Source organism: Dreissena polymorpha, chromosome 7 (assembly GCF_020536995.1).
Source record: "Dreissena polymorpha isolate Duluth1 chromosome 7, UMN_Dpol_1.0, whole genome shotgun sequence".
NCBI classification, from domain to species: Eukaryota; Metazoa; Mollusca; class Bivalvia; order Myida; family Dreissenidae; genus Dreissena; species Dreissena polymorpha.
The window spans coordinates 7,923,243-7,942,677 of NC_068361.1; the positions used below are offsets into that span (position 1 = coordinate 7,923,243).

Genomic DNA, 19,435 nt, shown 5'->3' on the forward strand with positions numbered 1-19,435 from the left:
GCCAATCCACATGTGAAGTATCAAGCCAATCGGTCAATGCGTTGACCAGTTATTGATCGGACATGCACTGCTCTACCGACAGACAGTCAGACCGACATCCAGCAAAACAATATAACCCCTTTTTCTTCAAAGGGGGGGGGGGGGGGGCATACAAAACTTGTATCCAGTCTGTGTGTCAATTTTGATGATCAAATTATGAGGATAAATATATTGATAATGTATAAGCCAACTATTAGTTTTGGCCATATGTGGGGTAAAAAACTAGGTCATGTGGTCAATTTCTAGAATAACGTGTGAACACTAAAGAAGCAATATTTATTATTTAATATTGATAAAGCATCATCCAAATAGTTTTAGTCACTATGTCAAATATTCGCCAAACTTTGTTGCTGTTGTAGAAGTATTTGAAAATCTATCCATGCTGTGCAAATGTTTTCCACCGCATAATTAAAAGTGATTAAAATTGAGCCTTTGATTCGATCAAACTAAAATGGGAATGAAACAAAAGCAAACAGGTTTATGCAGTTTAATTTTAATTTTATTTTGCAATCACTGACACAGTATAAAATTTACACAATTTAGAAAACAAGTATAAATGTTCCGGTAAACCTAGGTTTCATGCATGGCATGTTCTTAACCCTTTCAGTGCGGGAACCGAATTTTAAAGGCCTTTGCAAACAGTTTGGATCCAGAGTAGATGCCACAGAACGTGGCGTCTCATCAGGATCCAAACTGTTTGCTATTCTGAGAGTATTCTTTAAAAAAAATAGAAGAAAATGCTAGTTTTAGAAATTATGCAGACGACATTTTAGCAGACGACAAATTTCCCAGCATGCAAAGGGTTAACGTGTTTCCCAGATTAGCCTGTGTAATACGTACAGGCTTATCAGGGAAGACAGTTTTGGCCTAGACTGGATTTTCATTTAGATGAGACTTTCGTCAAACAAACATTTCCATAAAAGCAGAAAGTCTCGTCCAAAATACCCCTGTGCCGACTCTACAGGCTAATATGGCACTAGACTTTATGAGGATATCCGGGCCGACACTTAATGCGCAGGCGCAGTTTTCACAGAATGAGGCTAAAATAACTTTTGAGAAGCTGACTATGCGCATATAACATCCCACATAAACTTGATGCACACAAAATGCTTGATTTTCATTTGATATATATGCCTTAAAACCCTAGCCAACCAATAATAAATGCTATGAATTTTGAAAGAGGATCAAGACAATGTTTTTTTATAAAACAAATGTTGTTTGGTTTGCAAGAAATTCATTTCAGTTGGTATATTATCAAACAATAAATAAATATAGACCTTGGTGGATCTTTCCCCGTATGCTTGCTACAAACATAGTAGCTGTATACCTAATCGAATGACATCACAGCCATCACCAGAAAATCAATACCAGCTGAAATTTCTATATAGTTATTATTTGCCTGATTTTTATTATTTTTTTATGCACTTAGGTCTCAAAGATGAAATGATTCCTAGAAATGCAATATTATTCTAGGTGAGTAGGGCTTTGAAAAGTAAACTGCATAAGCTATATAAACACTAAAGAAAAGTTATAAGTCTTCAGATAGAACAGCTCTAGCTGGGCAATAGCAAAACACATGATCTTTCCTATGTTTTTGCAGTATTTCCAATATTTTAGCCTGAACATAATTATGACAATCTATATGACCCACGACATGCGGAAATGGGTCGTATGCAATCTGCAGCAAGAGTAACCCCAGACCAGCATGCGCATTGCACTGACTGGTAAAGATCTATGCTGTCCAGAAATATGAGATCTTAAATGTTAAAACCTTGAATGACTGGTCAAGAGCTATGCTGTCCAGTTTTAAGAGATCTCAAATCCTTGCATGACTGGTATTGCTGGCCAACATAAACCTGGCAATGGCCTTTATGCATACATTTCTTAAGGAACATGTTCACAGTTATCAATATTTTTGAAAAAAAAAATAACTTCAGTTATATGGAAAATATCCCAACCAAAATATGGAGGTGTTTAAGTACACATGATGGTTAATGTTTGTAAAGTTTAATCTGCCAAGCACCAATACTGATTGAGATATGCAATAAAAAAAAAAACAGGGACGGACTAAAGAAAGAACTGTAAGACAAGGGCAAATTTTGCATAAATTGACAGCATAAACAGGATATTAAAATAAAAATAATGCAATAGACTGAACACATCAAGTTATTGCTGTACTAAACATATTTGTTTACACTATATAGAACATTTACACAAAACCTATAAAAAAATAATTTTCAAAAATGATTTCAAACAATCCTGACCACAATAAAATGTCAATGTCATTCCTAATTCAATGCTAGCACCATCATTATCAATAAAACAATAACTACAAATTAAATAACAATTAATTAAGCAAACATGTGAGTGTCCTACTAACCCACTATAAAAATAAAACCCTGACAATGACAAGTATGGCGATACATGTATGAGATACAAAAAAAACAACTTCAAAAAAGATTTTTCTATTCAAATGGATATTTTGTGGATTAGTTATTGTTTTCTTCTCAAGTTAAATTGGAAATTGAAAGACATTTTTCTTTCATAAGCTGAAACATGTCGTCATACCATGTGAAAGACAACTGATCACTTAACCCTTTACCACTTAGATACGTATTTAACCCTTTACCACTTAGATACGTATTTAACCCTTTACCACTTAGATACGTATTTAATCCTTCACCACTAAGACACGTATTTAACCCTTTACCACTTAGATACGTATTTAACCCTCTACCACTTAGACACGTATTTAACCCTTCACCACTTAAGATACGTATTTAATCCTTCACCACTAAGACACATATTTAACCCTTTACCACTTAGATACGTATTTAACCCTCTACCACTTAGACACGTATTTAACCCTTCACCACTTAGATACGTATTTAACCCTCTACCACTTAGACACGTATTTAACCCTTCACCACTTAGATACGTATTAAACCCTTTACCACTTAAATATGTATTAAACCCTTTACCACTTAGATACGTATTAAACCCTCTACCACTTAGACAGGTATTTAACCCTTGACCACTTATACACGTATTTTACCCTTTACCACTTAGACACATATTTAACCCTTTACCACTTAGATATGTATTTAATCCTTTACCACTTAGACACGTATTTTAACCCTTTACCACTTAGATATGTATTTAATCCTTCACCACTTAGACACATATTTTAACCCTTTACCACTTAGATATGTATTTAATCCTTCACCACTTAGACACGTATTTAACCCTTTACCATTTAGATATGTATTTAATCCTTCACCACTTAGATACGTATTTAACCCTTTACCACTTAGATATGTATTTAATCCTTCACAACTTAGATACGTATTTAACCCTTCAACACTTAGATACCCATTGTGATGCATGTAGTCCCATAGAAAGTTAAATTAAATCAAAGACCTTTCTTACCAGATTCAAGTTTTAAAGGCTTCATCTCCAAACCTTAGATACTGATGAGCAGCAAAAAGTATAAAACCTGAACAGACTGCAAGTAACTCGCAGGCTTTTCTGGTTTTATGCTGTTTGCACATAGACATTTTAAATTAGCTTCAAAGAGGGAAAGGGTTAAGTATTTTGTCATCAACATAATCAAGATCTAAGGACATTTTTATTAACTACTTAGAGTAAATGTTACTATGTCAGTTTGATTTCAACCTGTGGAACCTTTGCCTCTTTGAGAAAAAAGTGCTTGTTTTGGTTCATCATTCATTAATAAACATTTGCTTTACATTATTGTTCCATTATGAAACTGCGTTTTCATATGTTGAATTTCTAGTTAGAATTTTCATTCTCCATACAAAAAACACACCAATAAAAATGTGAGATTTTTAAAGATATTCAAAGCATCACTGCTTAAAATATGAAGGTCAAAGCTTATTTCAAGATTGTCTGAACAAAAAACAAATAAACCCACAAAAAACAACAACAACAAAAAATCAGCTCATATCAGCTGGAACAAACAAGTATTGAAGATTATGACTAGATAGCAAGGTGCACATTAAGCATGCATCAAAGCTATATGCATGTTACAATAATAACAAGATTGCATAATCAGTTACAGATACATGGGTAGTAAAAATTGCAAAGCACAATCTGCTTGCAAACACACACGCGCCCAAGCATGTGCATTCATACAAACATACACGAACAGACACTAAGAGATTCTAATACATAGCAACTTCCCAACACTTGCACATGACATGGATTAGCTGTTAACCCTTTCCCACTCAGAAGCGAAGTGAAAATGGCAATGTGCAAACAGCATAAAAACAGAACAGCATGCGGGTAACAGCCTGTTCAGGTTTGATGCTGTCTGATGCTCATCAGTATCTAAGGGTTGGAAATGAAGCCTTTAAAACTTGAATATAGTAGGAAATGTCTTTAATTATATTTAACTTTAAAAGGGACCACAAATGCGTCAAAATACGTTTCTAAGTGGTTAAGGGTTAACAGAACATAAAATCGATAAGTTAATATAACACTCATATATGACTAATATACCAAGCCTTTCATATATAAAAAAAACATTCGTATTTGAAACCTTTCAATTATTCTCATGAATTTTTCACACGTATCCAGTCACAAACATCCAATATTTCATGAAAAATCAGCAATCATTCAAACAGGGGATAGAATGAAAACTTTGAAACAGAGATGAACTTCTCAGCCGGTATCAAAAAGCTTGTACAATGCTCTCAATAATGGTACATAAAGCAAAAACTGATTCACAACACTGTATCTTTATGAGCAGTTAAAAAAAAGTTCATTTTGAGGACCAAAAAAAACCTAAGTACTAAATCTTGCTCATTGGGTCATTGTTGACCTGAAATGGCCCACAAGTCACCCGGGGGGTGACTAGAAGCCAATTCTTGTCACCTAGGGTGACTTCAAGCCTATTCATGCCACCCTGGGGTGACTTCAAGCCGACCGAGTGACTTCAAGCCATTTCAGGTCAACAATGACCCAATGAGCCTTAATCTTACATACAATTGCCTGAACATAATGCCTATTTTATACTTGTCAACATTATTATATATAGCAGCAAGAATATAGACCGCGACTTTAATAACTGAATGGCCAAGCAAACACATCAAAATTCCAGCAGAATTCAGTTTTAAACAAGGTGTCCATATGGCACAGATGCCCACTCTTTCCACATTTGTCCCAAAACTCCACATATGTAAAAACAACTAAATCTTGATCTGAAAGTCATGCCGGTGGACTTTCACACCAAACATCAGACTAATATCTGATAACACTATGAAAAAAAAATCCGAAAAAGTGTCATTTTAGAGAAAATGGCCAAGGCCTGTAACTTCCTCAAACTTCAATGGACTAGAACAAAAATTTGAACATGATCTTAAGGTCATGTAGGTCTTCTCAAACAATTAAAATAAGGTCAGTATCTAAAAGCATTTCAGAAAAGGAATCCGGAAAAGTTTAAAACAAAATTCCCAAGTCCAAGGCCAGTTTCTTAGTAAAAAATCGATGGAGTGAAACACAATGCACACTTGAACTTCAAGACATGTAGTTTGACTTAAACACCAAAACTCTGGTAAATATCTGCAAGTGTTTAGCAAAAAAGGTTAAAAAAAACTGTTATTGTAGAGGAATTGTCTAAGTCCAAGGCCCAAAACTACGCCAAAAATCAATTGACCCTCATGAAACTCAAACTTAATCTGTAACTCATGCAGTAAGACTCATATACCAAAAATAGGGTAAATATCTCGAAGCATCAAGGGAAAAAACTCCGGTAACGGAATACAAAACGGACAGACTGACAGACGGACTAACTTCTATATTCCACTCATAAAAATAATCTCAAGCACTCCGGGCTCAATACATAATACTGTTAATAATGAAATTCATGAAGAAAGGGACATATTATAGAGGATTTCAAGATCTGAGTTCATTAATATATTGAGACAATTACAAACAAAACTAGAAATGGCGTGACAAAGGCCGATGCGTATCCCCACACTGCATGTTGTTAGAAAAATGAGTGAAAATCTCTGACCCGGCCCCAGCCAAACCCCTTATGACTTTTGACCCAGGAGTCAGATCAAAATTCCAAATAGTGCACTGTCACACATATGCTCATAGCTTCCATGTGTGTAAGTTTCAAGTTTCTAGTGCTAAAAGTGTAGGAGGAGATAGTGGCCAGGATGGACAGACGGCGGAGATAACCACATAATCTCCACTCTTCTCAGGAAAGCGTGGGGATAAAAATGGATATAAATAAGTTAGGCTTAAAGCTATCGATAAAACAGATGTTAATTTGATTTTTAAAATTAATACAACAAACTCGTAATACAACATATCCAGCTGTGCTCACAACAATTATTTTTTTAATTAGATTCTTTCAAATTTACTACCCTGCAAGCTACAGCCTAATTTTCTGGCTGAAAGCTACATCTAAACTATTTTTAAATGCATAACATTATTTGGCAACAATAAAAAAACCCATAATATTTCTTTATAAATGCATCTACATTCAAGCAAATATTAACAAAAGATAGCATATCTCAAACAATTTTTAAGATTCCTTACAAACAAAATCATAGCAACCTTTTATTTTGGCTGAATGGTATCACTAATAATTTCCATTGCAACATGATTTGGCAACATATTTGACAACTATGAATACTTTAATCTCATATATTTAGACAAATATCACATAAAATCCATGCTCCGAGTTTTCCCTAAGAGAATACTGCAACAGTTGGGAATCAAACCCATTAAAACTCATCTTGAAAATGACTTGTTACTTTCATTTCATTTCCCTTTGGACCCTTTTCTTCTTTGGCCCCAAAGTGCTTGTTTGTGTTTATTTCATGTACAGGTGCATTCTGGGGTTCTTCAGCTGTGTTGTGGTTGGTTTTCTCTGTGATGAGCTCAGAATACTCAGTGTCCGAGATGTAATTAGGCTCCCCAAGATAGTGGGTAGGGAAAATGAGCAGCGGTTCAGAGGAAAGTGCGATCAAATTTCGAGGATGAAAGGGTTCCTTCCAAGAAGCCCTAAAACAAAAGACACCATTCAAGCCTCTTTCTGGGAAAATGGGGTTTACTACATGAGCATTCAGGGTCGTCCAAGATTAGCCTGTGCAGTCTACACTAGATTTTCAATAAATAGAGACTTCCTTTACACAAAAATACCATATTTTATTTGCCTGTGCAAGTTGACCAGGCTAATCTGGATTGACACTTCACACACATGCATTGAGCCTAGATTTTCCGAACGAGGCTTATTTGATCAGATGTGAAAGAGCAGCAGATAAAACAAGAGCGTTGTTACAAACCCTCACATCACCATGGTGCAGGATCACCTGACTTTGTGGGGTTCACAATTGATCGTAAATGGATGTAAACACTCCGGTATGTGGTGCTTTTCTTCAAATATCTTTTTAATACAATTTTTTTTAAGAATTTCAACTAGTGGATAAAATACATTTTTTATACTGATTATGGCAATGTCAAATACATCAGAATAACTTTATTTAATAAGCCTGTGTTTTTGGCCCAAAATTCCATGTGTAAAGCAATCGTTTACACGATTATGCTGCAGGCAACTTGAAATTTTGGCACCGATTTCAGACATATTCAATGATTGATTCTTAAATGTTGAGATATCGGCACAAACTGCAAGAAAAACATTCTTTTTTTCTCTAAAGATTTTTTCAAATGTCTTTCAATAACTTGAGATATTTGCAAAAATAAAGTTCTGAACAGTGAGTTTACATTCTGTCCAGCCTATGTGTAAACTCCTGTGGACCCCCTTGATCCGGTACCCTGATCACTTTGACAGAACCAGGCCACAAAACTCAGGAATGTCTGGACCACTGGGTTAGCAAAAAAGGTATTTCATATCTACACAACACTGATCACCTGATTTTAGTTCCAATTTAATTGCTTGAGAAAAGTGGAAGGAGCTCATTCTCCTCAAACTTATGTTTACAATCCGTCTGATAGAGTGAATTCTGCATAATCCCTCCTTGCGGGGTATTATTAGCATGAACTATGACTTTTGTTTAAGTCCTTGGTCTATAGACATTTTTTAAAAGAGAATAAATGTGATGACATTTTTATATAATAGAGCTCTTATTTTCTAGCAAACAAAACATTAATATGTATCAATACAATTAGAACTATATAACTTCAATTATCAATGATTCACAGTTAAATAACGCTCACTAGGTTATTTGCATTACTGTATATATATATTTCTATTTCTAACAAGCAAATTCGTTGAATTGATATCCCCCGCCAATATGCTTCTGGACACAAAAGTGTTATATTTGACACTTAAAAAAGCATAGATACAAAGGGCCATAACTCGCTTATAAACAGATGGTGTACAATGACATTTGGCGTGCATCATCCCCTTATCCATACGTATACTCATACCAAGTTTCAATGAAATCTGCCAAAGCAATTTCAAGATATGGCTCCGGACACAAAGAAAGCATTTTTTCAAGATACAAAGGGCCATAACTCCTTTATTAACAGATGGTGTACAATGCCATTTGGCGTGCATCATCCCCTTATCCATACGTATACTCATACCAGGTTTCAATGAAATCCGCCATAGCACTTCCAAGATATGGCTCCGGACACAAAAGTGCCGGACGGACAGACGGACAATGCCAAAACAATATCCCTCCGCCTATGGCTGGCGATAATTAGTTTAACAACAAAATATGTTCTATTATTCCAGATTTAAACCAGTATTAAAATATTTTATCACTTATTCTAAAAAGAAAGATGAAGTCTTAGAATGCAAAAGTTGTGCATAAATCCCCAAAAAAGCAATTCAAAGCAGCATTATTAACCAACACTTAAGAATTTATTAAAAAAATCCAAGCCAGACTATACTCGGAATAAATATGCCAATAAACACTAACAGCCAATAGTAAAAATATGGATACAAATTGTAGCTTCAATTTTAGGATATATGTTTAAAAAAAAAAAATTTTGTAAGCAATAGTTAAAAAATAGATATCCGAACAGGTGAACGTTTTTGTAAAGTGTTGGATAAGATTTAGCAAAGGTATTTGACTTAGCTTATCTTTATCAGGAAAAAAGTTATCGTTTGGATTGGCCAAAGTTATCTGTATCTATACAATTGGCTACTGGTCTGTTTCAATACTTGATTTTTTGTTACGCTTTCCCACTCAGAAGCAAAGTGTAAATGGCTATATGCAACTCGCATAAAGCCAGAACAGCCTGCCAGTAACTCGCAGTCTGTTCAGGTTTTTTGCCGTTTGCTGCTCATCAGTATCTTAGGGTTGGAAATGAAACCTTTAATACTTGATCTAGTATGGTCTTTAATTTAATTTGATTGTCTAAGTGACTACAGACACGTAGAAGTGAGTATCTAAGTTGTAATTGGTTTAAGATACTAACTTCTGATGTTGATTGAGCATGACAGGAAAATACTTGAGGACAAGATGCAACTTCTGCATAGCCTCATCAGGAGGCCATCAAAATATTTTATTAAAAAAATTGACCCAACATAGCAATGTGCCCACTGATACTAACTCTGCATGTTTATTGAACAAGACGGGAAGATACTCTTGGACAGAACATTACTATGGAAGATTGACGAATCAGTTGGCCATCAAAATATTTCATTAGGCAAATATTGCCCCAATATATTAAAATAATGTGCCCAATAAAAAGGAGGTATAGCTAGGGATAGCAGGTATGTATTTATGACATTAAAAGAATGTGCCCAATAAAAAGATGAACCTTGCTCTGGGAAAACTTAACCCTTTGCATGCTGGGAAATTTGTTGTGTGCTACAATGTCGTCTGCTGATTTTCTCAAATTAGCATTTTTTTTCAATTTTTTTCAAAGAATACTATAAGAATAGCAAACAGTTTGGATCCTGATGAGACGCCACGTTCTGTGGCGTCTAATCAGGATCCAAACTGTTTGCAATGGCCTTTAATAAAAAGGAGGTATAGCTAGGGATAGCAGGTATGTATTTATGACATTAAAAGAATGTGCCCAATAAAAAGATGAACCTTGCTCTGGGAAAACTTAACCCTTTGCATGCTTGGAAATTTGTTGTGTTTAGCATTTTTTTCGATTTTTTTCAAAGAATACTATCAGAATAGCAAACAGTTTGGATCCTGATGAGACGCCACGTTCTGTGGCATCTTATCAGGATCCAAACTGTTTGCAATGGCCTTTAAAATTCAGTTCCAGCGCTGAAAGGGTTAATTCAATGCATGTGCTAAAAGTGTTGTCCTAGATTAACCTGTGCAGTCGACATAGGCTAATCAGGGATGACACGTAACGCCTAAACTGGATTTTCACTAAAAAGAAACTTCCTTTAAACAAAATATCCATAGAGCGTTAAAGGTCAACCCTGAATAGCCCTTGCAAACTGCGCAGGCTAATCTGGGATGACACGTAACGTACATGAATTAAGCCCCGTTTTCACAGAGCGATGATCAGATACTAACTCGGGATGTTTATTGAACATGACGGGCAGGTACTCGTCCACAGGAAGTAGCTTCTGGAGCGGCTCCTGGGCGAGCAGTTTCCGGGCACCGCGCCCAGAGAGGAGATAACTAAGGGTCCAGTAGGAGTAGCTGGGCCACACGAGGCTCTCTGTTCCCTCCAGCAGCACCTCGTCCTTGCGATTGAGCCGCTTACGACCCAAATATCTGAACAACATTTTTTAAACTTTTTTTTAATTCAATACATATAATCAAATCTTCTTGAAAGATTCTAGATCAGGAATTTCTGCTAAAATGCTAAAATTAGAACTCAGTTGGGGAATTCTGGATACATAAGATCTCAGGTGTGAATTTCTGCTTACAGAAGAATCCAGTTCAGTTTGGAAATTCCTGTTTACATAAAATTCCAGTTTTTGCAATCATGCTTTCAAGAGATTCTAGGTTAGGAATTACCGCTTACATGAGATCCCAGAATCTGCCTACATTAGATTCCATGTCCCATATTTACCAAATAAGTCTTTAGATTTAAATATTCTTTAAATAGGAATATTATATCATGGCTTTAATTTTGAGTCAAACCTTGCAATAATCGCCTTTATCTACATAATTCTTCATGCAGAACATTTTCTTGCTTCTTAGTCTATTATTTATTCTTAGTTTAAGAATTGGTTGGTGATTACACAATCAGGATGGCCAATATCTGCTTACATGAGATCCCAGTTGGGCACCCTCTCCTTCACAGTCCTCATGATGAAGGCCAGTTTTGTGCGGAAGTAAGGCTCAAACTTGAGATCATCCTCGAACACCACGACCTGCTCGTATCCCTTGGCGACCACGTCCTGCCAGATGTTGTAGTGGCTGAGGAAGCAGCCTATCTCACCCATTGTCATCGGCCTAAGTGGGAAGAATAAGCCATGTAAGATCAGTTATTTTCTACAAAACAGATTCCAAGACAATCACTCATTTCCATAGCAACTTCTTAACCATGTTGTAGGAAAATTGGGCTTCATACATGTGAATAAAGTGTCTTCCCAAATTAGCCTGTGCAGTCTGCACAGGCTAATCAGGGACAACAATTTCCACCTAAATTTGATTTTCTGTTAGAAGAGACTTCCTTTTAATGAAAAATTCCATAAAAGCCAAAATCGTCGCCTGGCAAGCTTTTGCAGACTGTACAAGCTAATTTTATTCTCATGCATTAATCCAAGTTGTCCCAAAATGTGACGCAGTTGTGGATAGGGGAATAAGCCAAGTCAGTGGTTGTTCTGGAAATGAGTCATGCAAACAGTTGTAATGAGCTGCCAAAGTAGTTGCCATGGAATCTGTTTTGTCGAAAATAATAATTAGAATAAAATGCATTGAAGAATATGATAAAGAGGGTTACCAGTAATTAAGCATGCAAATTACAAATATAGATGCTGGTAAAGTAGGCAGATAAAAACGTTTAAAATACAATTAACAATTGACAAATCCATTGTTACAGAAAGTTGTTGATTAAAGAGATTGCAATTAACAATTCTATTATTATGGCAAATTATCAGTTCCATAGAATTCAATTATATAAATATAGAATCCAACAAGGCTACTAATATACTGTCAAGCAATATGGCCCCCTACCGGCTCCACCATTGTCAGAAATTCCACCATTGTCAGATTTGTTTTTTGTTGTTGTTGTTGTTGCCATAGCAAACCAGATTTTTTGACGTAGGAACAAAATGAAATGACGTATATAATGTCCATATTGCCATCTATCCATGTTTCAAGTTTCATGAACAAATATTAAGAACCTTTAAATTTATCGCAGGATCCAGAAAACCACCATTTTCAGCAGCTAATCAGGGACAACCCTTTCCACTTGTAAGGAATTTTTCGTTTAAAGAATGTCTCTTTTAAATGAAAATCTCGCTTAGGAAAGCGTTGTTCCTAATTTTGCATGCGCAGACTGCAAATGCTTATCTGGGATGACACTTCATGCAAATGCATTGTGTCTTGTTCTGAGAAAACTGGGCTTAATGCATGTGCGTAAAGTGTCAACCCAGATAAGCCTTTGCAGTCCACACAGGCTAATCAGGAACAACACTTTCCGCTTTAATGGTATTTTTAGTTTCAAGGAAGTCCCTTCTCACCGAAAATCAAGTTTAGGCGGAAAGTGTCGTCCCTGATTAGCCTGTGCGGACTGCACATGCTAATCTGGGAAGACACTTTACGCACATGCATTAAGCCCAGTTTTCTCAGAACAACGCTCCCATCAACTGTTCCACTGAGACTAACAGGTGTGTGTCTCAAGTGTTCACATTGCTAATAAACATACCTGTTTCGATTGGTTGCATGCCCGGACAGGCAACCACCTTAATAACTTTCATTGCTCAAAGAGTTAAGATCTCAGAACCAAGTACATGTCATAAGTATCTAAAGGTTTCAAGAAAATGTTCAATGATCATTGATTTTTTGGCTCAAAATTAAAGCTTCTAACAGGCTGTTTCCCAATTGCAAAAGGTAAAAAAAAGCTTTTTCCCAATGGCAAAAGTAACATTTTTTCAAAAAAATCAGACTTAAATTTCCACAAAGACTTTAACAATAGACTAAATAATTGGTTAATCGACTTTATTATACAGCGATTCAATTCTGTAGCACTTTATAATATTAATTTAAAAAAGCAGTTTAACATGCACTTATCAACAATTGGTATACTGTTATTTATAATCATATTAATAATGTCTAGTTTTTCCCAATTTCATGGTTTACAATGTATAGAACTTTTTCCCCCAATCCAAAAGGCAAAGGCTGTAAAATATCAAGCAAAAGAAAATCACTGATAAAGTGATAAGAGAACAATATTTATGAAAAGAAGAACTTTCAATGCATTATGTCCTATTATGAGTGCGAATTGAATGATTGCATTGGCATAAATTAATAAATATAATAATTGATTCATGGCAGCCAATTTGTTTTCAATGAGGCTTTATTTAAAACCCAAAATTTAAAGTTAAGATTAGATAAATTAACCACTTTTCATTAAGGAAATCAAGCCATGCCAAATATGTAATTATAAACACCTTCCACCGTAAGGATCTGTAAACCCTGGTACGACGCTGATTTGCAGGTCCTTGTAAAGATATGTATCGTTGAGATGTCTACAATGAAAAGTGGCCACAATAATTTTTGTATCAAGTCTGTTAGTAAGCGAAGACTAAGTGCACCCTTGTTAAAACCTTCGCAGTGATGTAGTTATTACATAAAGATGGGTTACACTGTGCTATATTTGTAGCATGGGTTTATTGCCCAATGCCTCTGAAATAAGAAAAAACAACAGCACAAATGAACCAGAAGTGCTCTTGACAAGGATAAGTATAGTAAAAAGCCATTATCATTCGTGGGATATTGTCATTGATTTTACAGATTCACCGATTCACAAATCTAACACACACATTCGGAAATGACTGATACAATTCCTGTTGTTATTGTTTGTTTTTTTTCAAAAATAAGAAATCCACGAACTCGTGTCTGCGAATGTCATATTTTGAAAAACCACAAAAATTCATGAAAATGAAAATAAATGATTTTTACGGTATGCAGTTGGATCAGCTGTGATCTTGAAAAGGATAATTACACAAGCTTGTTATTTTTATAAATGATTTTAATTTGTCCATAAAAATCTATGCACATATGAGGAAACTCCTGAGGACTGTTTTTAAAAATTATTTTTACATCAATCACACATTTTAGAATTTGTTTTAATTCACATTGAAAGGTTAACTAAATTGTGTCTCAAAAAAACCAACCCACGCACTTCTGATTCATTTTCTGTATCTCAAAAAGAGAGAGACAGGGGAGGATGCATGCAACGACATACAATGGCTCTTCATGGGCCTATGCAATTGATATTTGTATAATCATACGGAAAACATACTTAACCTTGCAACAATGTTTGAATAAATCTATTGGACGATGAAATAAAAACTATTAGATAAAAAAATCGTACAAAAAGTTTCGTCTTGGCTAAAATTATTTCAAAATCTTGGATTAATCATTCTGTTAACTCCTTAAAACAATGTAGAGCCTTTGTCTGTCAAGAATCCTGATAAAGCAAAGTAAGAAAATATCTACAGCCAAACGAGCCAGTTACTCGCAGGCTGTTCTGGTTGTATGCTGTTTGCATATAGACATTTTCACTTTGCCTCTGGGTGGGAGAGGGTTGAGAATACTTGTTGACATATGAGTCCTGTTCTGAGAAAACTGGGCTTAATGCATGTGCCTAAAGTGTCGTCCCAGATTAGCCTGTGCAGTCAGCACAGGCTTATCAGGGACGACACTTTCTGCTTGTATGGTATTTTTAGTTTCAAGGAAATCCCTCTTTACCAAAAATCAAGTTTAGGCGGAAAGTGGCATCCCTGATTAGCCTGTAAGGACTGCACAGGCTAATCTGGGATGACACTTTACACACATGCATTAAGCCCAGTTTTCTCAGAACACGACTCATATTATTGTACACTTAGTTACACAGCGGTTAGTCAGTGTCGATATTAACCTGCCTTTCACAGGATCTGAAAATCCCGGCAATATCTGGATGTTCAACTTGGACAAATATGAAGCATTTATCAACCTGAAATGTTTCAAATAAAACTTGACATTCGGAAATAGTATGTAAACAAAAAGCATCAGATGACAACAAAAGAGTATTCAATTAATATGCAGACCTAAACATATATCATCATCATGATCATCATCATGATCATGATCATCATGATCATGATCATCATCATCATCATCATCATCATCATCATAATAATCATGACAATCGTTAGCAGCACTAGATATCAATTTATTTAAATAACACATAAGAAAGCATATCTAAATCTAAATTGTTACACAAAAGACACATAGATCTAACATAAATTACATGGCCAACTTTCTGTCCATTGCTTCTTCAAAAACCACTTCTATGCCAAGAACAGTTTATATGTAACACAATGTGGCCTATTTCTCTGTATCATCAAAATTTGTTTTCCAGTATGCCCCACTTTGAAGCCATTTATTTGACCTTTGACCTTGAAGGATGACCTTGACCTTTCACCACTAAAAATGTGCAGCTCCATGAGCTACACATGCATGCCAAATATAAAGTTGCTATCTTCAATATTGCAAAAGTTATCGCAAAACTTTAACCAAGGTTAAAGTTTTGAGACACAATGACAGAGTGACAGTATGACAGACAGACAGGCCCAAAACAATATACCCCCGATCATTCAATCCGGGGGCATAAAAAGAGGCATATATGAAGTTTTAACAGTCTGACAAACATTTGGTCTCAAAATAGTAAACTAGAAAGATGACAAATACTTACTGACATTTGATTTGATACAATGTTGCATTTGTTTAAGTTTTTTAAACATGCATCAAATAAAATTTTCTTCACTTGACATGTCACCATTTTTTGCCAAAAGAAATTAATTCCAGATGGAAGATAATGTTAATTCATGTTCATGATATTGCTAACCACTAGTTTCGGAAAAATTGGCCATTTTTTAAAAAATCATTTGACTTAACAACTGAGTACATTTGGTTTTATTTTTGAAGTTATTAAGTAAACAAGAGATGTGTTCGTCTCAGAAACACAATGTCCCCTATTGCGCCGCTTTGAAATACAAATTATTATTTTCTTGACCTTTGACCTTGAAGGATGACCTTGACTCACTCAAAATGTGCAGCCTCATGAGAACGCCGCTTTGAAATAAAAATATTTTTTTTGACCTTTGACCTTGAAGGATTACTTTGACCTTGAACTTCCACCACTCAAAATGTGCAGCGTCATGAGATACACATGCATGCCAAATATCAAGTTGCTATCTTCAATATTGCAAAATTGATGGCCATCATTAATTTTTTTTTCGGACGGACAGACAGATTGCCATACTGACGGACAGTTCAACTGCTATATGTCACCCTAACGGGGGCATAAAAATATTGTGTATTTTGTGTGATATTCATTCAATACTTTAGTTCTAACTGGCATTTTGTACAATGGAACACAAACATTTTAATAATTTTGCCAGAGGACCACAACATGAACATACGCGTCAAATTATTTGATAAGAAGAAAATGGCTTTAAGAAATATTTATATCTTAAGCCATGGCAGCCCAATTTTGCAATACTCAGGTACCATATGCATGTACCCTCTATGGAATATTTGTGTAAATTATTCACTATTGCATAGAGCCCTCATTCCAAAACGAGGTGTGTTTGCTTATTTGTAAGCCCAGATTTTTCCTTGAAAATCATTTTAACCCAGAAGTGGTTCCCTTCACGAATTAAAAAACATCTTATGCTGATCGACTGTTCGACCAGCAAATTGTCCAACACAGTGACCCCAAATACACCATCTCAAAGTTTGTTTGCTGAATAGTTTGGGCATGGAATACAAATTATCCATTCATTGATAATCATCAATGTTTTAGTCATATGATCAACTGATTGTCCAATAGTAAAATGGCGGCCAAATTAAAGTCTATTTGCCAGTTTTCTTTATTTTAAAACTTTTTTTACCTCCATTTGGGCATTACTAAATAGGAAGGGCATCACACATGATTGCCCAAGACACATGATAAAGTACAGTAATAGGTCTAAAATGCTAGGTCTTATCTATCCAACTCACTTTCCATCGACAGCTGGTATTAGTTCCGCCTCTATGCCCAGGATATCAAAGACGTGAAGCATGCGTACACGGCGCTCTGACCTTCTCTCAAGGTTGATCATGTACACCTGTGGTAACAGACAATGGCATATTTATGTTTGTTTGCGTATTTATATAAATAAGCTTCGTTATTGGAAAATAGGGCCCATTTATGTGCATAAAGCAGTCTGCACAGGCTATTCAGGGATGTCACTTTCCGCTTTAATAGAATGGCTAGTATAAAGAAAGTCACTTCTAAGTGCCAATCTTGCCTGTGCGTCTGCTAATATGGGAAGAAATTGTTCGAACATGCATAAAACCATCAGTGATGTGACAGCAGGTAGTATTTCAGTGATGTGACAGCAGGTAGTATTTCAGTGATGTAACAGCAGGTAGTATTTCAGTGATGTGACAGCAGGTAGTATTTCAGTGATGTAACAGCAGGTAGTATTTCAGTGATGTGACAGCAGGTAGTATTTCAGTGATGTGACAGCAGGTAGTATTTCAGTGATGTGACAGCAGGTAGTATTTCAGTGACGTGACAGCAGGTAGTATTTCAGTGACGTGACAGCAGGTAGTATTTCAGTGATGTGACAGCAGGTAGTATTTCAGTGATGTGACAGCAGGTAGTATTTCAGTGATGTGACAGCAGGTAGTATTTCAGTGATGTGACAGCAGGTAGTATTTCAGTGATGTGACAGCAGGTAGTATTTCAGTGATGTGACAGCAGGTAGTATTTCAGTGATGTGACAGCAGGTAGTATTTCAGTGATGTGACAGCAGGTAGTTAATCCTTTCCCACTCAGAAGCACAATGAAAAGGGCTATGTGCAAACAGCATACTCGAGTAACTCGCAGCCTGTACAGGTTTTATGCTGCTTGCTGCTCAAAAGTATCTAAGGGTTGGAAATGAAGCCTTTAAATACTTGAAACTAGTAAAAAGGTCTTTAATTAAAAGTAACTTTCTAAGGGACTACAGATGCGTCAACATATGTATCTAAGTTGTAAAGGGTTAACCTGCTCACATTTCTTTTGCCAGGGTAAGCAGCTATAACAGTACTAAGTGTACATACTTATGCCACTGACTAGCATATTTTTATTTCGAACAGAAAAAAGGAAAGAATTTGTGTAGAAATAACTTCATGACTAATCTGCAAGCAATTAATGTGGCTGAAGCTTGCAATCCAACCTACAATCTCTTGTGCTAGCCAGCCAGGTTATAAACACAACAGAAACATTCAAAATCAAAATAAAATGATGAAACAATACATGTGTCCATATAACACAGATGACCCTACATTTAATTTTTGTTATAAAATTTGACATTTTACCTCTAATTTAGACATGACCTAAGAGGTAAAGAGATGGATGTTACACAGTTCACATTGTCTTATGATGGTTTGCATTGGTGCCACGTTATTTTAAATCCATCAATATTTGGCAAAGTTCTGGTTGAGACAGGAAATTCCGAGCTGTTTTATGGCAAAAATTGACCTTTGACCGCAAGTGTGACCTAGACCTTTTTAGGCAAAAAGACCGGTGTTACTTGCAACAAATCTGTCTCATAATAGTTTACTTTTATGCCAAGTTATCATTAAAATCATCACTTTATGATGAAGTTATGGCTGGGAGAGCATATTTGGGAGGCAGTGCTTTCCACAGGCCATTTAGCGGTCCCTTGCCGGGGCGCTTGAATTTTGAAATCAGAGTATGCTAGCGCCTGAACTTTTGCGAACAGTGTACTTTTGCAGTTTCTGAAACTAGCCATTGTTAGATCAAAGCAATAATGACTTTGTTAAAACTTTTGAATGCCAATTTACATCCTCTGTCGATAACGTGTATCGCTCTACCCAACTAAAGGTGGAGCGTCATTGTATTGGAAATCTATTGACCAATGAGAGCGCACGCTTTATGAGCCACAGCACTCGTAGGCATGCAATACATGTAGTTAAATCATGTAGACGACTTGTGACGTGCATGTAATTGCCACATAAATCTTGGCCAGTTAATTAAAAGAATGGTGATGGCAACCGGCTGTTTAATCCTTGTTGAAATTGTGCATTTCATGCATTATACTGTCAAAACATTATTTCGACTTGTAAAGCGTTTTAACAAATTAACATTTAATTCATTACGCAGCTTTTCATGTTTTGTTGAAATTTCCAATGAGCATAAATATATTTGTAATCCAACACCAACTCCCGAATGTTAATGTTAATGCGAATATAATCAAAAACAC

At 35.8% G+C, this 19,435-nt stretch overlaps 1 protein-coding gene across 2 annotated transcripts in view; it reads right to left on the reverse strand.

Annotated features, from left to right (window-relative positions):
* Positions 1-516: 516 nt before the first annotated feature.
* Positions 517-19,435, reverse strand: part of LOC127838066 (glycosyltransferase 25 family member-like) — a 61,249-nt gene continuing 42,330 nt past the window's right edge. Inside the window, exons 10-14 of one of the 2 annotated variants that reach the window (XM_052365628.1) lie at positions 17,181-17,287; positions 13,583-13,660; positions 11,235-11,420; positions 10,530-10,733; positions 517-7,077 (exon numbers count right to left, since the gene is read on the reverse strand). In XM_052365628.1, the coding sequence (XP_052221588.1) occupies positions 6,798-7,077; positions 10,530-10,733; positions 11,235-11,420; positions 13,583-13,660; positions 17,181-17,287 (855 nt within the window). In that variant the 3' untranslated portion in view covers positions 517-6,797. Of the gene's footprint in view, positions 7,078-10,529; positions 10,734-11,234; positions 11,421-13,582; positions 13,661-15,054; positions 15,130-17,180; positions 17,288-19,435 lie in introns of both variants that reach the window. The other variant, XM_052365629.1, reaches the window with a different exon arrangement.